Raw genomic sequence first — 20,423 nt, 5'->3', positions numbered from 1 at the left:
GAAGGCAGTGTACAGCAGTGCCTGGACTGTTGACCCTCTGTCTGGAGACACGTGTGACCCTGCACCCGATTACCTGGTGGGTGCCGTGGTGTGTCGCTGCCATGACATGCAGTGACTTTGACTGTGTCCAGGATTGCAGCATTTTCCGAGTATCATTTACGAGACCCCACACAGAGAATGGTGTCTTTCCCTGACACTTCCTGTGCATTGCTCAATATCTTTTCCCTTTTGACTCACTCCACTGTTGACTAGTCTTCAACAGTTCCTTGTAGAAATGCATGTTTTAGCAACCTCCCCATTTTAAAATCCTAATTTTTTATTTTAAACCCTTCTAAGGTTCCTTGTCTCATTTCCCTGATGAATAGAAGGGCATTTGTCCCATTAAGTCTATATTGGTTCTCAGTTATCCCATTCCCACAATCATTTCCTTGCTGTTTATTCTTAGAGTCATACCCATTAACACCAATGCCCTATGTCCACACCACCCCCCATACCATCCCATATCACATACCCCCTTTAGGAATAATTAATAGTGGCTAATTAAGACCATAAGACAAGGCCTTTCTGTCCATCAAGTCTGCTCTGCCATTCCATCATAGCTGATTTATTTTTCCTTTCAACTCGATTCTCCTGCCTTCTCCCCACCTTTGAGCAAACAGACCTTGTTTAACTCAATCTTTCTTCATACAGCACACCTACCATCTCATGACCTGTCTGCTGAATCACTTTTACCCTGCTTCTATGCAGGAAATCCCTTTTTAAGGTAAGGAACTAAACTGTACACACTACTTCAGCTGAGGGGCAATATAATTAGGATTTTACCGGCTGGTCCAGGCACTAACCACTCTCTGTGTTTTAAAAAAAAAATTGCCTTGCATATCTCCTTTAGACACTCCTCTTCTCACATTAAAATTGTTCTTTCTGGTGTCTGAGGTTTCCACCCTGGGAAAAAAGACTGCCTATACCCCTTCTATTTATGCCTCTTATAACAGATTGTAAACAGCTTGAATCCAGACACAGAACTCTACAATAGCCTACAGTTCATAGCCTACTAACCTCTTTATTCCCCTCTGATTGTCAACTATTTCTCAGTCCATGCCATACCTTGTTGATCAGCCTTTTGTGTGGAATGTTATCAAGTGTCCTCTGAAAGTCTAACTACATCCACTGATAACCCCATATCTACTCTATTCTACCAGTGACAACCTCAGGGAATTTCAATGGGTTATTCAAACACAATTTCACTCTCTCAAATCCACTTTGATGCTATTGTATCCTATTATTGTTTTCAAGATGTTCTGATATTACATCCCTCATTATTTCCCCACCACTGATTTTAGACTGAACTAGATATCTTATACCCAGGATGGACCATTAAGGTGGTTGATCTTTGAGGACATCCTGCACTTTTGTCTGAACTGCAATCCCACTATGTACAACCTAATTAGGGAAATTACTACAGGGATTACAACATAATTTGAGGGAATTTGTCTGCACTCACTCTGACACAGTTTCATAGAACATAGAACACTACAGCGCAGTACTATTCTGCACCAGAGCACTGTCAGTGAGGGGATCCGTGGGAGAGAGGTACCTTCATATCCATCAGTTCGATTGTCCTCTGCCATTCAATCTGTCTGAGGAGCTCTAGCTCCTCCTTGCTGCGCTCTCTCATTGGATAATTCCTCACAGATAATCCCGAATAAAAAGCCTGCAAAGTACAAGGTATATCAAGTCATTGTCTGCTCCCTTGTGTACACTGACTGCATCACACCCATCCAAAGAATACCAATCCCATCCTGTGTACACTGGCTCTCCATCATATCCCCTACCTTCTGTACACAGGCTCTTTATCATATCCCCCTGCTTTGTGTACACAGGATTTCCATCATATCCCTCTGCCTTTTGTATACAGGCTCTCTATCATAGCCCTCCGCCTTGTGTACACTAACTCTCCATCATATGCCCCTGTGGGACACTAACCCTCCATCATATGCCCCTGTGGGACACTAACTTTGTGATGGCACCCTCTCTGCTCCATCCCAGTTCTTCACTGACACTTCCTTTAGTGTATTTGTTGTGCGTTGTTTCTCCATTGGGCACTCTTTCTCTGCATTGCTCCTTCAGCAGGCACACTCACTCTCCATCACACCTCCCTGGTACATTATGTTGCTCATCTGCAGGTACGGCAACTTTCCAAACACCCTGTATTGGGTACACTTCTACTGAGGCTTTGCCCTTTTGAGTGCTAATCTTCCATGAATTCCCCTGTCATAATATCTTTGCATCCCCTGCCCTGGGGACCAAGGGAGAGTTGCAGCCTTGCCCCATCTAACACCGACCTTGCAGCTGAAAAGACAAACAGGCAACCCCACACCCAAACGCTCAGAACCTGCCATCTGAACTTTGTTCCATTACCTCCAGCGTCCGGCCCTTCACAGCCATCTTGTCCCAGCATTCTTCCTTAATCACCTCACACAGGTACCGGTTTGCCAGGTTCTTCATCTCAATGGACTCACGGACCTATTGATGAGTTAAACTCTGCACAGTGAGCAGTCCTTACACAGTGTAAGTCCTTACACTTACAAATGCCTGGCTCGTGCTGGCACAGTCCACACAGATGCACAGTCCACACAGAAGAACTGCCCAAGACACAAGGCCCATCAAAAAGCAACATGAGGTGATCAACAATAGGAGTTAGAAGAGCAATAGAAACAGGAAATGCTGGGCATCCTCATGTGCATCAACCAGCATATGTAAAGGGAGGAACAGATTGTTTCAAATCTGAGACTTTCATTAGAATGGGATAGTTGGAAATGATCAGGAGAATGAAAGATTGGAAAGATCAAGGTTAGCCTAGATTTCAGGAAGCTTTCTGCATGAACCAAACTTACACTGATTTTACTGGTAAAGATTTCTAATCAGTGACAGAATGCACTCAAGTAACCCATTCCAAAGGCAGCTGGTGCTGTTCAAGATTTGAGTTTATTTGTCACATGTACATCGAAGCATGCAGAGAATTGCATTGTTTGTGTTAACAGGGAGCAGCCCAGAAGAATCACCACACAATCTGGTGCCAACATAGCAAGTCCACAATGTCCAGCAGAACATAAGCAACAAAACAACAACAGCAGAAACAAGCCTCGTTTCACTGTTACAGAGAAAGTACATGCGTCAGAACAGTCTTTGATGTCACCTTGGCCACTTTTTCCTCTCCCTCGGCATGCAGACGCTGTTGTTCCTTCAGATTGAGGTTAAACTCGTGCTGATCCAAGCGCTCGTTCTCAGGTACTCTCTCATTTTCAATCATCATCAGGTGGATCTGGACAAAATCAGAAGGTGATGCAAACCATGCACAGCTTTGGTACAGTTTTTCCACCCAGCCAACTATCCTAAGCTTGTTCCTGATAGTGTCTAGTCACTCAATTTCAATGGTCAATAATTCGGAGAGAGCTCAGTCCTGATGTCTGAAAAGAATTACCTTGGATCCTGTTACAACATGGTTGTTCAAAGTAGAGTGTTAAAGTCATAGAGTAATTCAGTATAGAAGCAGGCTCTTCAGCAAAGGCACTTGTCTTTCAAATGATGTTATTGTACCTGCCTTAACCACTTACTTCCTCTGAGAGTGTTCCATTATATACACTATCCTCCACATAAAGTTTGCCTTTGGACTCCTTTTAAATCTTCCCTCTCTTATTAGAACTATTCCCTCTAACTCTTGATTCCACAACCCTTCGATAAAGACTGCGCATTCACCCTATCTGTGCATTTTGTGCTACCTCTGTGTGGTTATTCCTCAGTCTCCTGCACTCCAAAAAATACAGACCTAGACTGCCCACCTTATAACTCAGACCCTTCAGTCCAGGCGATGATTTCATAAATCTTTGCACTCTTTGATGTGAGACAGCATCAACTGGTGAGTCACAACATGAAGACCATTCGGCCCCTTGTCCAGACCCTGATCAACAGCATACACTTCCCTGCCCTGTCTGATTCAGTTCATTGATTGGCTTATTCTCAGGTTCTGCTCCTTGGGTTAATTTCTTAGTTGAGAGGTGCTTATTCTGATTCTCATACTGCACAAGAATCTATTAGTTTCAGCCTTGATGACTGTAAACCTCCTGCTCTCTGAGGGGGAGAATTGCAAGCACCCTCTGAAAACAAATTCATCCTCATGTCAAAAGCATTAGATATGATGCCACAGGATGAGAAAGAGCACACGGGGTTGTGGTTCAGGGATCTACAAAGAACTAACAGAATTCAGTGAGGATAAACACTGACAGTTGGTAACCAGTGGAGTGCCACAAGGATCGGTGCTGGGGCCACAACTACTTACTCTCTGTATTAATTACAGAAGTCCCACGGCAACAAGTTCAAGAACAGCTACCTCCCTTCAACCATTCTGTTTGAGAACCAGTGGTAAAATCCTAATCATTAGTTTAACAATGGTATGACCATTTAAATCACTTTGTACTAAGATGAACGTTTTTGTCCTAATTGTGTTTTTTCCTATAAAATGTGTATATAATTATTGTTTATTGCTGCTTATGTGATGTTATGTGCCTGTGATGATGCTGTGTGTTTTTCACTGTACCTCTGCATACATGTACTTACACACAGTATGACAATAAACTTGACTTTGAGTGGACTGTAGCTAAGTTTGTTGATGATACACAGACAGATGGGTCAGCAGACTGTGAGAAGTTCAAAGAAAGTGAAAGGTGCAGGTAGAGAGAGAGGGATTAGAGAGACAAATTGAGGGTCCATGGACAGAAAGAGAGCATAGCATTGATGGGCTGAATGATGGATAGTGAAAAGGTTTCTCCTTTTGGGGAATCTGGAACTAGGATCTGGAATTCAGAATCAGGAATTGCCACTTAGGACATGAGGAGCAATTTCTTCTCTCAGTGGATAGTGAATATTTGAAATCCTTTCTCCCAGAGGAAGATGTGGATGCAGAGACACTGAGTATATTCTGGGTGGAGTGTGGCAGGTATTTGAGCTACAAGGTGTTATAGAGAGAGGCCAACCATGATCTCATGAAACTGGTGGAGCAAATTCCAGGAGCCTTATCCTTCTCTTGCTCCTGTTTCCATTCTTGCTACTATTTATTCTGAAAAATTTGGATGGTCTCACTGGATCACTGTTGAGTATGAACACATTCAGTACAAGATCCTGTACTGTGGAGGAAGGTACAGGGTTGTCACAGATTGGGTGGTGGAGGGGGAGTCATGGCAGATCTTGTTGGTTTAGACTTTTTAATTGTTATTTTTTGCAGCTTAGCAATTGATTAGCTGCTTGTATATTATATCGTTACTTAGATACATATATGCATATAACAATTACGGCATGGAAACAGGCCATCTCAGTCCTTCTAGTCCATGCCGAATGCTTACTCTCACCTAATCCCACTGACACGCACTCAGCCCATAACCCTCCATTCCTTTCCTGTCCATATACCTATCTGATTTTGCTTTAAATAACAATACCGAACCTGCCTCTACCACTTCTACTGGAAGCTCATTCCACACAGCTACCACTCTCTGAGTAAAGAAATTCCCCCTCATGTTACCCTTAAACCTTTGCCCCCAAAGTCTCAACTCATGTCCTCTTGTTTGAATCACCCCTACTCTCAATGGAGAAAGCCTATCCACGTCAACTCTATCTATCCCCCTCATAATTTTAAATACCTCTATCAAGTCTCCCCTCAACCTTCTGTGCTCTAAAGAATAAAGACCTAACTTGTTCAACCTTTCCCTGTAACTTAGGTGCTGAAACCCAAGTAACATTCTAGTAAATCTTCTCTGTACTCTCTCTATTTTGTTGACATCTTTCCTATAATTCAGTGACCAGAACTGTACACAATACTCCAAATTCTGCCTTACCAATGCCTTGTACAATTTTAACATCACATCCCAACTCCTATACTAATGCTCTGACTTATAAAGGCCAGCATACCAAAAGCTTTCTTCACCACCCTATCCACATGAGATTCCACCTTCAGGGAACTATGCACCTTTTTTCCAAGATCACTCTGTTCTACTGCATTCTTCAATGCCCTACCATTTACCATGTATGTCCTATTTGGATTATTCCTACCAAAATGTAGCACCTCACACTTATCAGCATTAAGTTCCATCTGCCATCACTTAGCCCACTCTTCTAACTGGCCTAAATCTCTCTGCAAACTTTGAAAACCTACTTCATTATCCACAACGCCACCTATCTTAGTATCATCTGCATACTTACTAATCCAATTTACCACCCCATCATCCAGATCATTAATGTATATGACAAACAACATTGGACCCAGTACAAATCCCTGAGGCACACCACTAGTCACCGGCCTCCAACCTGACAAACAGTTATCCACCACTATTCTCTGGCATCTCCCATCCAGCCGCTGTTGAATCCATTTTACTATTTCAATATTAATACCTAACGATTGAACCTTCCTAACTAACCTTCCATGCAGAACCTTGTCAAAGGCCTTACTGAAGTCCATATAGACAACATCCACTGCTTTACCCTCATCAACTTCCCTCGTAACCTCTTCAAAAAAGTCAATAAGATTTGTCAAACATGACCTTCCACGCACAAATCCATGTTGACTGTTCCTAATCAGACCCTGTCTATCCAGATAATTATATATACCATCTCTAAGAATACTTTCCATTAATTTACCCACCACTGATGTCAAACTGACAGGCCTATAATTGCTAGGTTTATCCTTAGAACCCTTTTTAAACAATGGAACCACATGAGCAATACACCAATCCTCTGGCACCATCCCCATTTCTAATGACATTTATTACATCCCTGTTTCTAATGACATTGAAATATTTCAGTCAGAGCCCCTGCTATTTCTACACTAACATGCTACATGTAATGATGTTTCCTAGTGTCCACCGTGTGTAAATGCAATTGTTCAATGTGCCCCCTACTGGTTACATTTGTATAATTCTGGAAACCTCAGTAGCTTCACAGGGCTTTCTGATTATCTGCCTTTAATGTGCAAATCTAAATAGAATGTTTCTTATCTATGGATATACTGTAAAAAGAGCTAACCGTGTAGCAGCAACATCTTTTTTTCTCTTTTGCCTCTCCCTCTCTTCACTTACTTTATCACTGCTCATTTTAGATTTTTCTTGTTCAATTAATGCTTAATAAAACAATCATGAAGCAACAGGTTTTGTGCTTCTTTCCCGACTTCTGAAAGAACCTTCGATTATATACATCAGAATGCAAGCATGCCCTCCCCTAGGGGTTTCCAGCTGGCCACTTTTGTCCTGAACAGAAACAGTTGAGTGCAGTAAGATGTCCTAAGCTGACACAGGTGGTGATGGTATCCAGTGGTTTGTGGGTGGATTCAGTTGAAGCCTGTGGTTGTGCAACATTGAAGTTCAAGAGGACCTGAGGAGCATGGGGAATGCTGGACTTTCGACACTGAGAAGGGGATGGTGGCCAATGAACTATATGTCCTCCTCTGCCACATGGGCTAAGAGTCCTGAATGTGTGCAGTGGAGAAGTTACCCTTGGTGTCCTCTAGTCACTCTCACATCTGGAAGCCTCAGGACTTTGGGCAGGTGGGGCCACCTGGGGCAGGTTTCATGGCTATAACAAAGGGAGACGGATTGCCGGGGTGCTCACTGTTTGACGAAGTTTTTGGATTCCTTCTCTGAGATGAGCTTTGACCTCTGCATTGTTGATGTTGTCTTTCTTGGTTGCCTGGGGAGACAGATAGTCACAGTCAGCTGCTCAACCTCCATCAAACACATAGCCCCACTTGGGGAAATTAACGCCTGAGGATTTTCTGCCCTCATTAACGACTAATACTTCAGAACTTGAGTGCAATTCTCTCAGGGCTATCCTCTGCGTAGTTTGAAAGAAAAATCTGGTCTCTATTCAGTTGAATGGAGAAATTACTGGAAGTTTATAAAACAATGTCACTTCAGGTTAATTCATTGAAGAAAGAAATCCAGCATTCTTTCAGCCCAGGATTGCCAATGCCCCCACCCCACCGTAGCACAGCCATGCAATTATCTGAAGCTGTCAATTGACTGTGCCTTCTCTGGAGGGATGAATGTATTAGTATTCCTGCCCACCATACCCACCCCACCCATATATTTTTGCTACTTCTGCCTCACCTCTCTCACAAATGCAATTCTATCAGGGGTAGCAAGTTTACGAAGAGTCATCTGACATCAGACAACTGAGCTGGGGATTAATGGCAGACTGCTTGACTATAGCAGGCATCACAGTAGAGCTGTCTGTTTAAGGGCATCTGCATCATGAGATGTTACCCTGGTCTCCTTCCCAACTAAGTGAGAGCTGAGACCTGAAATAGTGACTGTACATACAACCCACAGCAGAGATTAGATCTGCCACCACACTCTCCCCTCCACCCAGCTGATTCACCATTGTGTTCCTTGTGAACAGCTTGATACCTTCATGTATGTAAGCTGCATTCCACTTTTATAACATCTGCTCTCATCTCCTGCTAAGGCACTGCAGAAATTCTGGACAATACCTCCCCAGTAGAGAACAGACATGTTACATGCCTGTACCATGAATGGCAGGGATATTCGACCTAACGAGGAGTTGTGGCCCATTGCAGTCTTGTGCAGTACCTGCTTGCCTGCACATGGACATGTTCCCATAGGGGTGGAACATTGCCCAGACTTGACTGAACGCATACTGCACTGAGATTCCTGCTGTACAAGACATCAGTGTGAATAGTCCAGGGTTTTGTCCCACTCACACTCTGTTGGAAACTTTGAACTGTCCCTCAATCACACAACATGGACCCATTTGATTGCATCCCTCTGAAGATCAGCACTATTACCTCATTTAACTTAAGCAGCAGCTATCCCTCTGTCACTCTCCTCACATATCCCTCAGTCACTCTCTTCACGTGTCCCTCAGTCACTCTCCTCACGTATCCCTGTCACTCTCCTCACGTATCCCTCAGTCACTCTCCTCAGATCTCCCTCAGTCACTCTCCTCAGATCTCCCTCAGTCACTCTCCTCACGTATCCCTCAGTCATTCTCCGCACATATCCCTCAGTCACTCTCTTCACGTATCCCTCAGTCACTCTCTTCACGTATCCCTCAGTCACTCTCTTCACGTATCCCTCAGTCACTCTCCTCAGATGTCCCTCAGTCACTCTCTTCACGTGTCCCTCAGTCACTCTCCTCACGTATCCCTCAGTCATTCTCTTCACGTGTCCCTCAGTCACTCTCCTCAGGTGTCCCTCAGTCACTCTTCTCTGCCAGGGACTCACTTCAGCTGCTTTCATTTCCAGCCACGTTTCTGTTTTCAATCTATCTGATGTTTCACCATCGTCAGCAAAGCTGTGGGAGATGTTGGAGGACGTATCCAGTGTTGGGCTTTTGGACGTGGGGTGAGGATGATCTTCTTTGATGTCCTGTAACGCCAATGAAAGGATGAAGTGTTAGAAATTACTTGGTCATTTCTAGTAACGTAAGTATGTCTATGTACAGGCCTATCCTTCATGTTCTCCCTGGTAAAACACTTCCCCTCAGCAATAAAGACCTTGGAAAATATGTATCTCAGCCTAAACTGATGGAGCAGAAGTGCTTGACAAAGAGGTTTATCAATAGACGAGCCCAACAGATTCGCAGGTGAAGTGTTACCTCACCTGGAAGGACTATTTGGGTCCCTGAATGGAGGTGAGGGAGGAGGTGAATGGGCAGGTATTGTTATGGCATGCATCCAACTGCTCCAGCTTCTGGGGTTTAGATGCTCTGACTCTCCAGAATATGGGTAGCAGGTGCGGCCCCTTTAAAGACTCAGGCCCACCTTGCTACTCAGCAGCCATGGTTTGGTGCCAGGATTTTAATATTTAAAGAGCACCTGAACTGAGATTTGGTACTCAATCATCAGCTCTACTTTGGATTCTCATCTAGTTTCTTGTTTAGAACCCTGCCCTCATTTCATCTCTTGATTCTAGAATAGGATACTCCAGCACTTGGGTCCTTACCATCCTCGCCTTGGTCACAGTTTGAGCCTAACATGGACCCAGCAGAGTATTGGAGTCTTTTGTCAGAGGTGGCGAGCCACAGTGAGAAAATTTCTAGACAGAGCCTGGAGATACACGACCTAGGTCATCATGTACCAACTATTGCAAGGAGGAAGTCAGAGTTGCTCAGGTGAGGTTGTCAGTCAGTCTGCAGAGTTAGTTCATCTTCCAACCCCAGAGAGGTTCGGTGCTGACCTGGGTTTCTTGCTGGGGATTCCTCACTCAGCGTTCGCTGGTGTTTGAGTTCCAGTCATCCCAGTTCCCTACGGAGTGTGGAGAGGTGGCCTTCATGATCTCTCTCCTACCAGGAGAGCCCTGGCCTAGGAGGTCGGATATTTGCTCAGATTTGGAGGAATTCATGAACACCATGAAGAAGGTGTTCCATCATCCCATAGGAGCAAACAGAGCCTCAGACTATGTGCTGAAGGAGCATCAAGGTAGTCAGTCAGCAGCTGGTGAATGGAGTTTCGGACTTCTGCTGAGGAGTGTGGCTGGAACAGGGAGGCCTTAGCCACTCTATACCACCACAGATTCTGAGGTGAATTAAAGGATGTGCTTGTTTTGGGAGAACCAATTGAGAACTTAAGGGCACTGATTGATCAGTTCTTCTGGCATGATAAGCACCTGGCGGAGCGAAACTGGGTCTATCTCAAGAGGTTGAAGAGGGCTAGACCAAGACCATCCTCAATGCATTATAGTTCCACTTCCTGACCTTGGACAATGACCAGCCCATCTCCTGCACCGGGCCTTTTTGAGCCTATGCAGATCAGCTGCACATGATTCTTCTCCAATGAGAGGTCCCAGCATCACAGTCAAGGCTGCAGCTACTGCTGTGGGGAGTCAGGTTACCTGTAGCTGTCAGGAGAACTGCTGAGACTGTACAAGCATCAGGAGGATGGTGACGGTGGCAGCTAGCTCTCTCAACTGTACTGGCGTCATGCTGAAGGCTGAGATCTCCTGGTGAAAGGTGAAAGTCTTTGTGGACACTGGGATAGCTGGTGATTTCCTGGACTTGAGGACCACTCATCAGTTCAACAGGAGTTGAGCCAGCTCATGCCCACAACTGCCCTGGATTATCATCCTCTTGGATCCTGGCAGATCCTGCAGTAGACATTGATTTTGTGAATGAGGATAAGAGAACATGCGAAGGACATTTGTTTCCATACCATCAATTTTCTTCACATACCCCTGATGCTCGGGCACCCTTGGCTGTCCAAACATAACCCTTCCATGAACTGGAAGGAAGGGAGAATCATTGCAAGGTCAAGTTGCAAGAGGGAATGTTTTCAGTTTGTTATTCCAACCCTCAGACACTACCAAGGCCAGTAGCTGACAAGGAAGAAGACTTTTGCTTGGCGTATCTGGGAGCTTTCAGGAGACCCAGTCCTGCCTCCAAGGACAGACAAGCAGGCTCCAGTCAACAGGGCTGTGCGAGTCCTGACCCTGTCTAGTTGGGAGAGTGCAGGAACTGGAGAGAGAGGGTCTCTAGTTCAGGAGCAAGCCAAGAGGCCCACCAAGGATGTGCCCAAGCAGTCTGGAGCCCTAGCAGCCAAGCCTAGGGGAGCCAGTTAACAGGTTCTGTCCAAGGGAAAGGTTCCTAAACATAGTCCCTTGGAGCCTAGTCCCAAGAGTAGAAGGACCATTCATAGTGCCTCATTGTCATCATCTGAGGATAAGGATGAGGACTTGGACTCTGATTTGGTCTCTGTTTCAACAAAATACTCTAAAAGAACCTGTGGAAGAGACTCTGAGGTCTGCTGAATCATCCCTGTGACCTGAGGACCCTCAGGAGTTGTCTTTGGAGGGACAGTAGGGGTAGTTGCAACATCCAAGCTGATTGAAATCCTTTCCATCTACAAGGATTTGATAGAGGTCTTCAGCAAGGGAAATGCCTCAACTTTTCCACTGTATCAACCCTACGATTGTGGAATAGATCTACTGCCTGGTACTTGTCCCCCACAGGGGTCGATTATACACGGTCTCAGACCTGGAGAGAAGCACTATGCAAGAGTAAATAAAAGAGGCTCATCCCATGGGATTCATTTGGCCCTCCACCTTACCAGCCGGCGCAAGCTTCTAATTCATACAGGAAAAGGACAGGAGCCTGTGGTCGTACATTGATTATAGAGGGCAGATTCTTATAATGGCGAAGAATCGTTACCCCATTCCACTCATGAATACTGCCTTTGATTCTCAAAGGACAAGAGTATCTTCAAAGCTAGACTTGTGCAGTGTGTACAATCTGCAGAAAGTAGGGTGACAAGTGGAAGACTGCATCAACACATTGACAGGGCACTATGAGTAGCTGGTTATCCCCTTCAGCTTTGCGAATGTGCCAGCAGTTTTCCAGGCTCTGGGATGCTCTCCATAAGTACAGCTTCATCTACTTGGATGTTACCTTAATTTTCTAGAAATCCATGGAGGAGCACGTTGCTCACATCAGAGATATCTTAAAGAGGCTTCTAGGTCATGGACTTTATGTCAAGCTGGAGAAATCTGAATTTCACGTAACCTCTGTTTCATTTTTGAGGCTTATCATCTCTAATGGCATTCTCAAGATGGGCCCTACTAAGAAGCAGGCAGTCAGAGATAGGCTACAACCATCCAATGTGAAACAAGTCCAATGATTCCTGGGATTTGCCAACTTTTACAGAACATTCATCAGGAACTTCAGCTTAGTGGTGACTCTGTTGACAACTCTAAGAGATCCATGGGCCCATTTGTTTGGACTACCAAAGTGGACGCTGCTTTTGCAGAGCTCAAAACAGTGGTTCACGACAGCTCCCATTTTGGTTTCACCTAACCCGGACTTCCCTTCATCGTGGCGGTGGATCTCAATGACACCTTCGGACAATAAACCACACCCGTGTCCTTCCTTCTCCAGGAGGCTATCCCCAACAGAGGTGAGCTATGACATCAGAAATTGTGAGCTGCTCACGGTCAAGTTGGCTTTGGAGGAATATCATCTCTGGCTTGAGGGGACCAAGAATCCTTTTATTGTCTGGACAGACCACAACAACCTAGCTTATATTCAGGGGGCCAAACATCTCAATTCCAGGCAGGCCAGGTGGTCTCTTCTCTTTTAACTGGTTCAATTTTGTTCTGACCTACCGACTGGGGTGAATTATCTCCATGTACTTTGTCACGGGTCTTCTGCCTTCCAAGGGGAAGACAGTCATCATGATAATTGTAGATCAATTTACAAAGGCCAGCAAATACATTGTTTTGGAGAAAGTACCATCAGTAGCAGACATGATTGAGATTGTCCTGCATCAAGTCTTCAGGATCCACAGATTTCTGGTAGACATGGTCAGATCAGGGTCCACAATTCGAGTCATGTTTTTGGTGTTATGATATGCACCCAACCGTGCCAGTTTTTGCGATTTAGACACGCTGACTCTCCAGAATATGTATAGCTGGTGCAGCCACTTTAAGGACTCAGGCCCACATGCAAATTTGCGGCATGTTTTGGCATCAGGATTTTAATATTTAAAGGGTACCTGAATTGAACTTTGGTGCCCAATCATCAGCTCTACTTTGGATTCCTATCTAGTGCATAGTTTAGAACCCTGTCCTCATTTCAGTCTCATAGCAAGTTTTGATTTTAGTCTTGGATAGTCCAGCACTTGGGTCCTAACCATCCTCACCTAGGCCTCTCATCACAGGCACAGCACTTCTCTCACTTGTAGGGATATGTGCCAGAAGGGAGATTAGTGGGGAGGGATGTATGGACAAGTGAATAATGGAAATCAGAGAGTGGGAGAGTGTTTGGTGGTAAGATCATATAGAAGATGGCAGAGGTTGCGGAGAAGATCCAAAGGCTCATGGGGTGATAGAAGAGGACAAGATGTTAAGGTGGAGGGAAAAAGGAGTGAGTGTGGATGCCCAGGAAAGGGAGGAAATGCGGGTGAGGGCATCATCTACGATGGGGGAAGGGAAACACAATTTTTTGAAGAAGGAGGATACCTCTGATGTCCTGGAAAGGAAAGCCTCATTCTGGAAACAGATGTAGTGGAGATGAAGGAACTGAGAAAAGGGAATAGCTCGGGACAGAGAGGGGAAAAGTATAGTCAAGTTAGCCCTAGGAATTGATAGGTTTATAAAAGATGTCAGTAGACATCTTGTCTCCAGAAATAGAGAGAGAGATCAAGAAAAGGGGGAGAGGTGTCTGAAATGGACCAAGTGAATTTAAGGGCAGGATGGAATATGGAGGCAACATTGATGAAATAGACAAGCTCAGCATGGGTGCATGAAGCAGCACCAATGCAGTTTGGAGGAAGTAGGAAGAGATGAAGGAGAAATTGTTAATGGTGAAGAGCAGATCTGCCAGACAGAAGAAGGTGATGGTGGAGGGAAACTGGTTGGTTGGGTCTTTTGCCGAGGAAGAAGAGAACTTTAAGGTCTTCTTGATGGGGGATATAAGTGTATAGGAACTGGACATCCATGGAGAAAATTAAGTGGTCAGGGCCAGGGAATTGAAAGTTGTTGAGGAGATCAAGAGCATGGGAAGTGTTGTGGATGTTGGTGGGAAGGGGCTAAACCAAGGGGGCTTGGAACATTAGAAGGCCTGGATAGACTGGAGGTGAAGAGGATGTTTCCGGTAGTAGTAGATTAGGAAAGTCTAGGGCCAAAGGAATTTCTTTAGCCAAAGGTTGGTGAATCTGTGGAATTCGTTGCTGCAGATGGCTGTGGAGGCCAAGTCACTGGGTATATTGAAAGCAGAACTTGATAGGTTCTTGATTAGTCAAGGTTTCAACAGCTATGGGGAGGAGGCAGGAGAATGGGGTTGAGAGGGAAAACTAAATAAGCTGTGATGGAATAGTGGAGCAAACTCAATGTGTCAAATGGCTTAATTCTGCTCCTGTGTCTTATGGTGCTGTGGAGAGTCATATATAAATGATAATACTGATTTTATTTTGCCTCATTGAAATCTAAATGATTTCTCACCAGATGCTGCTTCTGTTCCATCAGGTTTAGGACTTTGTTCTCTACTTTGGAGGTCTGGTTCAGCAACGTAATTGTGGAGTTACTGTATTCCATCGCTGCCTTGATCTGCACTGCATTTGTCATGTCAAAGCTACAAAAATTAATCATCATTAGCAGAGCAGAGAAGAAGATAGCCAAACCCTAAACCAGAGGTCTGACTGATGGGAAAAGCAGGACAGCCCAGGGAATTCATTCTGAAAAAGAGAAAGCTGATGGGTGACATTGATGGAGATCCTTATACTGTTTGTCTCAACTACCTATTGGATCTGCCTGTTAACCAGGTGTAACTTGTGCACTACAACATGTGATCCCTTTCACTGTCATTCATCTGTAGTGTCACGCTGTTTAGGCAATAATCTTCAGATTAATTGCCAGCATAGTAGGGAGTGGCACGGAAGTATGGTCGTTGGGTTACAATACAATTACAGAGCTAGTGATCATTAATCGAAGTTCAATTCCTGCTGCTATCTGTTGTCCCCATGACCGCACAAGTTTTCTCCCACATTCCAAAGACATATGGTTAAGGGTAAATGAGTTATGGGCATGCTATGTTGGCAATGGAAGCATGGTGACACTTGCAGGCTGCCTTGGCACATTTTAGGACTGTGATGGTGTTTGACGCAAATGACGTATTTCACTGTTTGTTTCGATATATGTGTGATAAATAAAGCTAATCTTTATCTTTCTTACTGAAGTGCATAACCTTCTACTTCCTCACTCCTTTTGAAAGGTTTTTGCCCAGTCATTCAGTCTATCTATACGCTGTGACAGAAACATAGTGGTTTCATCACAACATGCCCTTCCACTGACATTCATATCATCGATACACCTACAAATCTTACATCAGTTACCAACCTCCAGGTCAACAACATCTGAGGGCCAAAAACCTATCTCCGAGCCATCCTTGAAAGAATCCTATTTATTCCAATTCTGTTTTATACTTTACAAAATATTTTCAATCTATGCTAACATACTTCCTCTAATAAATTGGGCTAAGACCCTGCTCTTATGTAACATTTTACTGAATACGATGATAACTTCGTGGCCTAAGGTAGGAGACAATTTTAGAAAAACTAGCACATTTATTTTTCCTACATTTACACACTTAGTCCAGCAGTCGTGGAGCATACGGATCCTTTCTTTGTAGAAGTCGGTGTCTTGGACTTCCAGAAGTGGCCCACAGCATGGGGTGATTGATAAGTTCATGGCCCACAGTGGAAGGAGATGAGTTATTAACTTCAAACTTACTGCATTTTCACTCAAAGAGTTGAACTGCACATGCATGTAACGAGAGCTGTATAACTCATCTCCTTCTACCTTGGGCCACGAACTTATCAATCACCCCTGCAGTGGACCACTTCTACAAAGAAGGGATCCGTATATCGAAGGGATGTGGTATATTTAGATTTTCAAAAGGCTTTTGACAAGGTCCCACACAGGAGATTAGTGTGCAAACTTAAAGCACACAGTATTGGGGGTATGGTATTGATGTGGATAGAGAATTGGTTGGCAGGCAGGAAGCAAAGAGTGGGAGTAAACAGAACCTTTTCAGAATGACAGGCAGTGACTAGTGGGGTGCCGCAAGGCTCAGTGCTTGTTTACAACATATATTAATGATTTAGACGAGGGAATTAAATGCAGCATCTCCAAGTTTGCTGATGACACGAAGCTGGGTGGCGATGTTAGCTGTGAGGAGGATGCTAAGAGGATGCAGGGTGACTTGGATAGGTTAGGTGAGTGGGCAAATTATTGGCAGATGTAATTTAATGTGGATAAATGTGAGGTTATCCACTTTGGTTGCAAGAACAGGAAAACAGATTATTATCTGAATTGTGGCTGATTAGGAAAAGGGGAGGTGCAACGAGACCTGGGTGTCATTGTACACCAGTCATTGAAGGTGGGCATGCAGGTACAGCAGACAGTGAAAAAGGCAAATGATATGTTGACATTCATAGCAAAAGGATTTGAGTACAGGAGCAGGGAGGTTCTACTGCAGTTGTACAAGGCCTTGGTGAGACCGCACCTAGAGTATTGTGTGCAGTTTTGGTCCCCTAATTTGAGGAAAGACATTCTTGCCATAGAGGGAGTACAAAGAAGGTTCATCAGATTGATTCCTGGGATGGCAGAACTTTCACATGAAGAAAGGCTGGATCGACTAGGCTTATACTCACTGGAATTTAGAAGATTGAGGGGGGATCTTATTGAAATGTATAAAATTCTAAAGGGATTGTACAGGCTAGATGCAGGAAGATTGTTTCCGATGTTGGGGAAGTCCAGAACGAGGGGTCACAGTTTAAGGATAAAGGGGAAGCCTTTTAGGACCGAGATGAGGAAAAACTTCTTCACACAGAGAGTGGTGAATCTGTGGAATTCTCTGCCACAGGAAACAGTGGAGGCCAGTTCATTGGCTATATTTAAGAGGAAGTTAGATATGGCCCTTGTGGCTAAAGGGATCAGGGGGTATGGAGAGAAAGCAGGTACAGGGTTCTGAGTTGGATGATCAGCCATGATCATACTGAATGGCGGCGCAGGCTCGAAGGGCCGAATGGCCTACTCCTGCACCTATTTTCTATGTTTCTATGTATGCTCCAAGACCGCTGGACTAAGTGTGTACATGTAGGAAGGGACTATGTTGAAAAATAAATGTGCTAGGTTTTCTAAAATTGACTCCTTCTACCTTAAGTCAAGAACTTACCAATCACCCCTCATACCTTTTGGAAATCTAAATCTACAGTTCCCCTCTATCAACTCTCACTGTCACATTCTCAAACACGAGCAAATTTGTCACACATGACTTGTCTTTCATAAAAATTTTGTTGATTAAATTTGATTATATTCAACTTTGCAAACTGATTAGCTGTTTCCTCAGTCCTGCTGAAAGGTTTCGGCTCGAAACGTTGACTGTACTTTTTCTCATAGATGCTGCTTAGCCTGCTTGGGTCCAGCATCTGCAGATTTTCCCTTGTTTGTAGCTGTTTCCTCTGGTTATTGACTCTGGTGCCTTGCCAACAACAGCTGTTAAACTAACTGGCTTGTAGTTTCTCACCTTTTATCTTCCTTTCTCTTTGAACAAGGATGCCATATTAGCTGTTTCTAATTTTATGGTGCCTTCCAGAATTTAGTGAGGTTTGAAAATTTTCAAAGTTAAAAATAAATTTATGTATTACCATATACTATCCTGAGATTCATTTTGTTGTGGGCACTCACAGCAGATACAAAGAAACACAATAGAATCATTGAAATCACGTACACAATAATGATGGACAAACAACCAATGTGCAAAAGGCAACAAAATGTGCAAGCACAAAGGAACAGAAAATAATAATAATGAAAAAAGTGATAAATATCAAAAACATGAGTTATAGAGTCCTTAAGAGTGGGCCCGTAGATGGGGGAACAGTTTAGTGTTGGGGTGAATGAAGTTATTCACTCTGGTTCAAGAGAAATTTCAACCAATGATACCATTACCTCTGCAGCCACTTCATTTGAATCCTTCAGGTGTAGGTCATCGGGTCCTGGCAATGTGTCTGCCATTAGCTCTACATTATTTCTGACACATTATTTCTTGTAATTGGGATTTTTACAAGTTCTTCCATGTTACTTGAAATTAATCCATCTCTTAACTTGGGCATATTTGCTATCTCTTCCATGGTAAAGAGATGCAAAACTATTGATTTGATGTACCTTCCATGTCCTTGTTTTCTGTAATTAGGGTTAGGGTGTCATTAACTTACCAGCATTGTTCTCGAGATGTTCCACACTCGAGACATTTATCCCTTCCTATGAGTTCTTAGTCTATTGTTACTGAAATCCCAAAACCACCGCCAGTTGCTGCCACACTGTATGCTCGACTTTTCAATTTAACATTATCCTTGCCCTCCTTCGTTAACCAAACTGTGTCTCTTTCTCGTGCAATCCTTTATCTGGGATAAATTCCTGATGAGAATTATGAACCAGTTGCTTAAATAGAACACTGCTCATCTAACCCTGTCCACATAACTTTGTTTATCTAACCCCGTTAACCTATTAGCTTCGTTTTCAAGTCCACTTTAGATAACTCTACCTTCATACAATTGCGCTTATTTTGCCATTGGACCTGTGTTGTTCACCTTCAAATGCTGCCTCTGGAATATGATAGATAATATTGTGGTCACTAGGGGATCTTTACTCACAAGCTCTTTTATTAACAATTCCTCATTACTCATGAGCAAATCTAAACCATTCTGTTACCAGATAGGCTCTGCAATTATTGCTCTGAGGAACAGTCCATAATGCACGTCACACATCCTTGCTCTTCAATGCCCTTGCCAGCTTGGTTCCGAGGGCTAAAATCTCCCATGACAATTGCATTTCCCTTCCAACATGTCCAGACATTTACCCATTTATGCATTGCCCTGTTGAGAAGTCACATTTTGGGTCCTGTAGACCATTCTTTCCCTTGTCTTCTTTCCCCTGCTGTTTATTATTTCAACAAAAATTGAGAGTACACCACTATTCTCTGCCTCTACATCATGACTCAGCTCTGCTCTTGTACCTAAACGTTAGAGATTCTGCCGATGCTGAAAATCCAGAGTAACACAACAAAGTGCTGGAGGAACCCAGCAGGTCAAGCAGCATCTATGTAAAGGAATAAAGATTCAATGTTTTGAGCCAAGGCCCTTCATCAGGAACCATTATCAGGAACCAAGAATATTGAGTACAGGTCACCCTGCAACCACATCTCAGTACCAGCCATCTGACTCTGCTAACTCATCTATCTACTGCAGATGGTAAGTGCATTCAAATAGACAATTAAACTTTGAATTTTTTTACAGTTTACCAACTCTGGATGTGCATTGAGCTGCATACTTCTGATTACATTTTCTGTTCCAGCTTTTCACACGTTGCTTATCAATTTCCTTTTGATAGAGATGTGCCCCCTCCTGTTTAGTTTAAACTAAAGGAAGTAACTATCAGAATTGCAGAGAATAGCTGTGAACAAAGAAAGGCCTGTAACTCTAACCCACCTCATCATAGCAAGATTCTATTGAGAAAACTTGATCTTTTGGCAAATGCTTGAGAAATGAGAGTTAATTAGGTAGCAGGTGAAAGCCATATGCGATGGAATATCTCCTCTTGCCTGGATGAAACTACACTATCCAAGACAAAATAGGGCCACCATCCACCATCCTAAATATTCATACCACTCCCTCATTCCCTTCACAGCACACTCTATCATCCATTCCAGATGCTCTAACAGCACATGCCAGACCTGATATCTCCAGGAGTATCAGGAATACAGGAAAAGTTCATGTCCTGCAGATTCCCCTGAACCCTGACACTCCCTCCCCTTTGTGGTTGCACCATGGGATCTCTAGAAGAATTACTATAGTGGGGGGTGGGGAATAAATGCTG

The 20,423-nt window shown here is 43.8% G+C and overlaps 1 protein-coding gene across 5 annotated transcripts in view; it reads right to left on the bottom strand.

Moving 5' to 3' along the window:
- Positions 1-20,423, bottom strand: part of cfap43 (cilia and flagella associated protein 43) — a 113,153-nt gene that overhangs the window by 38,723 nt on the left and 54,007 nt on the right. For all 5 annotated transcript variants that reach the window (XM_059947215.1, XM_059947216.1, XM_059947217.1 and 2 more), the window contains 6 exons: positions 14,991-15,120; positions 9,285-9,428; positions 7,651-7,728; positions 3,197-3,322; positions 2,419-2,523; positions 1,595-1,711 (listed from right to left, as the gene is read on the bottom strand). In XM_059947215.1, the coding sequence (XP_059803198.1) occupies positions 1,595-1,711; positions 2,419-2,523; positions 3,197-3,322; positions 7,651-7,728; positions 9,285-9,428; positions 14,991-15,120 (700 nt within the window). The remainder of the gene's footprint in view (positions 1-1,594; positions 1,712-2,418; positions 2,524-3,196; positions 3,323-7,650; positions 7,729-9,284; positions 9,429-14,990; positions 15,121-20,423) is intronic.

The sequence above is a fragment of the Hypanus sabinus genome, chromosome 22, assembly GCF_030144855.1.
Source record: "Hypanus sabinus isolate sHypSab1 chromosome 22, sHypSab1.hap1, whole genome shotgun sequence".
In the NCBI taxonomy this organism is placed as follows: Eukaryota; Metazoa; Chordata; class Chondrichthyes; order Myliobatiformes; family Dasyatidae; genus Hypanus; species Hypanus sabinus.
This window is presented reverse-complemented; position numbering and strand designations above follow the sequence as displayed.